This window comes from Austrofundulus limnaeus, unplaced genomic scaffold, assembly GCF_001266775.1.
Source record: "Austrofundulus limnaeus strain Quisiro unplaced genomic scaffold, Austrofundulus_limnaeus-1.0 Scaffold26, whole genome shotgun sequence".
Lineage (NCBI taxonomy): Eukaryota > Metazoa > Chordata > Actinopteri > Cyprinodontiformes > Rivulidae > Austrofundulus > Austrofundulus limnaeus.
Window position 1 is genome coordinate 3,277,718 of NW_013952428.1, and position 3,744 is coordinate 3,281,461.

The following is a 3,744-nucleotide window of genomic DNA, read 5'->3' on the forward strand; positions in this document are numbered from 1 at the left end:
TCTGGTGTTGTATGGTTTGATTCCTTCTACAAATCATTTTATTCAACAATTGTGTTTTTAACATCGACTTCACTTTATTGAATACGAATTTTCTTACAAACACGTGAAGTGGAAATGAACATATTACTGGCGTTTTGAGTTAATTTCTTTCAGATTAGACAAGACAAGATATATTTTTTGCAGTATTAGAATGTAGGAGGAGTAAAAGAAGATTACTTAAAGAACAACAGGGGCAATAGAGTAAAAATGACAGAGAAAATATWTAACGATGCTAAAAGAGGATTTTTGTTCTCACCTGAAGAGCAGCAGCACGGCCTGAGGGAATGTCTGGAAATTGTTGTTCCTGTTGATTTGCGTGTGGTCCCGCAGAGCTATCTTACCAAACATCTGCACAGGAAATGAGGTCAGAGTTATAGAGCAACAGTCTAAATAAAATCAAAATGTCTCCTACTGATCATCAGTTAAAACAAACTATACAATAACAGCTAACTTCAAAAGTGAAGAATGATAAGATGACCAAAAGGGAACTCTGGTAGACAGACGCTGAATAAAGATTTGTTGCAATAGAAGGATAAAACAAGGACAATAAATAAAAGGAGGAAATTAAGCAGCTTACCTGCATGCCAATGACGGCGTATATGAAGAAGAGCATCACTATAAGCAGAGCTACATAGGGCAGAGCCTGAAAGGAAAAGAAACACATGAGTGACGAGTCATCTGTCTGAAAACCACAGGTACAAACACCATTCTGAACAGAAACTAAAGTCTAATTTCAACTAATTTAAATGAAGTTTTATCAAACATAAAGGAGAAAAAAAGTCTATCTTTCTGTCTAATTTTATTGTTCAATCAAAGGTTCTTTGAGCTCTTAAGTGTGGAAAAAGTCCAGTAAGAGTTAAGAAACATGAGGAAATTAATGACAAAGAATGTCCATAATAATAATATTGGTTCCTTTGTCCTAACTTTAATTCTAACAGTTCAGAGAGACTGCAAAACTCCCTTTACTCCCTTTAAACTCCCACTTTACATCATCCCTCACTGTTGTCCTCTCTGTGACTTTCTGGTCAAAAAAAAGTTCTATGAAAATTCAACAACCGAATTATCAAAAGATCCCAGCAATTTTCAGTGTGCAGTGGATTAATTTTATCAGTAATGTTGATCTCAGCAACACAAGGGGACCAAAATTCAAAACTAGGCCCAAACCAAGGGCCAATTTCTGTCAATATTTAAGGAAAAAACATTACATAATAAATAATTCTTATAGAAATACCAACAACCTTTCCAAATTATGTTTTATAGCAATTAGAACATACATAATGAACATAGATTAAATATAAAAAGACTCACCATTTACCATTCATTTCATACCCCATACTCTCATCAACAACTTTTTCATTCATTATATTATTTTTATCAACATCCAGCAAATCAATATAAAAAATAAAACCTTCACTAAGAATCCAGTTGCTTGATGTTAAAATAAGAAGAGAATAAAGAAAAAAGATAATTAAAGTCAATWTTCTGTGGCTCTTTCTACATCGAAATCAAAGATTACTGAAAATTTTAAACTTAATTTTGTTGGCCTGATAGTTTGCCGGCTGTCATGAGAAGACAGGATTAAATACAGTAACAAACAAAAAGAAACTATAAAGCTATTTAAATTTTACATTATTACCTTTAGGGCCAGATAGAACAATGATGAGGGCCAGATTTGGCCTGCGGGCCTTCAGTTCGACACATTAGACAAATAGATTATATTACTGAAATTTGATCAGTTTTTAATGGTTCTATATAAAAAGGTGAAGGTCAAATTTTTATTGTGTCCTGTGTAAACCCAAACCTGTGCACCTGTGGTTCCTCGCTCACCTGGAAGGATTTTATGAAGGTCCACAGCAGTGTCCGAATCCCCTCCCCACGAGACAGCAGCTTCACCAGCCTCATCACACGGAACAACCGAAAGAAGGTGATGGAGATCCTGGCATTCTCCTCAGAGTTCTGAAGACCCTTTTGATGGGATTTTGTGATTTTTTTTAAGAAACGGGACACAGGGGAACACATGCACATAAGTAAGGAAAGGAAACACTCACATTCGTAGGCACACAAAAACACACGTCAAAGTGCACACACCCAAGCAGTTTGTATGCATGTTTCCACAAACACGGATGGAAATATGCATGACACAGTTACACACAAACACACTGAGTTAATCAGCATCCCCAAAAAATCCCATCAATATCAAACGACAGAACTGGGAGAAAATTGATCAATCGTGCTTGTTTTGTTATGACTTCATGGAAAAATCACTTGGCAATTACAAACAATCCACCAACTATTCAGTCAAATAACAGATGTCGTCTTCATTGTATTTAAAGGAAGATACTGACGCTCTTTGCTGACCAAACCTCTATTTCATATTTGTTCAAATCCTTTGTGGCAAATAGAAATTTTAATAAATATATTTCATTACATCTACCTCCCAACACGATTTGACTATTCTAATCCTCAACAAACTTTAACATTAAAACTCAAAACCCACTTTGCTTACATAACCAAGTCACGCTTTTGACATATATGGGAACTTTTACTTTTTATTTGACAAACATAAGGACATTTTTCTACTTCCAACAGCTCATGAAGTCAACAGGAAATAACTCCCCGATTAAATATTTACTCAAAAAAAAAAAAAAAAAAACTGAGTGCTGTTCTAATACGGATTGATTTATTTATGCTACTCTTGGTTGCTCTCGGGGACAAAAATGCAAAAAGCAACATCAGGATTGCAGAACAAGATGCAGGAAATACTGGAGACGAGAAATGACCAAAGATGTTATTTACAACCCGTGTACTAAAAGTTGCATGTATCCAGTTAAGACTCTTAAAAATGTGTTGTATATAAATGCACCAGCATGTTTTAATAAGTTTGACCTGACTCATTATATAATATGTCAACAACCAGAGCAGATCAGAGGCCTGTCTTTAGGTTTTAAATGAATGAATGTGACCCAACCAACAGAATCTGTCTGACCACTCAGTCTGTTTGCCAGTTGTGTTTTTCCAAGAAGCCATCGATACTTTATATTAATCCCACAAAGAACACACAATGTGCTCCAACAAAGAACATGTCATTCTTCACTTATCTTATTATGGCAATTAGAAATTATTCACACTATCACAATTATGCTCAGTATAATTCCAAATTTAATACTTCTTTTAAATTTAAATCGTTCTCAAAAAATATATATATATATATAGCCTATATGAAAGTCATGTTTTCGAGTTCTCCCAAAACTCCACTGACAGATATGCTGAAAATGACACATCCTTCAGGAGCAGAAACCACAACTCAGTACCATGAGCAATACTACAACTGGACCACAGTGGGCGCCACTGCACCAATGAGAGGGATGGGGCAGTGGGCAGGAGAGGTGTAGGAAATAACGAGTGATAAAGAGAAAAGAGAAGGGAGAGGCTGAAGATGAGAATATATATATTTTTATTTGAAGAAATCTAAACACAAGTGCTGATTTAAGACAGAGAGACAGAACAGATCGATCAGTGGAAAAGAGTGATGGCGTGACCATGACAGGTTGTACCAATGTCAAAGTGGGAGAGAGAGAGACCACACCCAGAATGGATGGAAACGAGCTGTGGTGGAGGTGGGCATCATGGCAACAGCATGGCCGCTCAAAGACAGTGGTGCTTCCAGAAACTGTTCAATGGGGGCGGCCATGAGGATATATATAT

At 36.1% G+C, this 3,744-nt stretch overlaps 1 protein-coding gene across 7 annotated transcripts in view; it reads right to left on the bottom strand.

The window, feature by feature from the left end:
* Positions 1–3,744, bottom strand: part of cacna1c (calcium channel, voltage-dependent, L type, alpha 1C subunit) — a 189,921-nt gene that overhangs the window by 19,477 nt on the left and 166,700 nt on the right. For all 7 annotated transcript variants that reach the window (XM_014004815.1, XM_014004817.1, XM_014004814.1 and 4 more), the window contains 3 exons: positions 1,867–2,004; positions 617–682; positions 296–387 (listed from right to left, as the gene is read on the bottom strand). In XM_014004815.1, the coding sequence (XP_013860269.1) occupies positions 296–387; positions 617–682; positions 1,867–2,004 (296 nt within the window). The remainder of the gene's footprint in view (positions 1–295; positions 388–616; positions 683–1,866; positions 2,005–3,744) is intronic.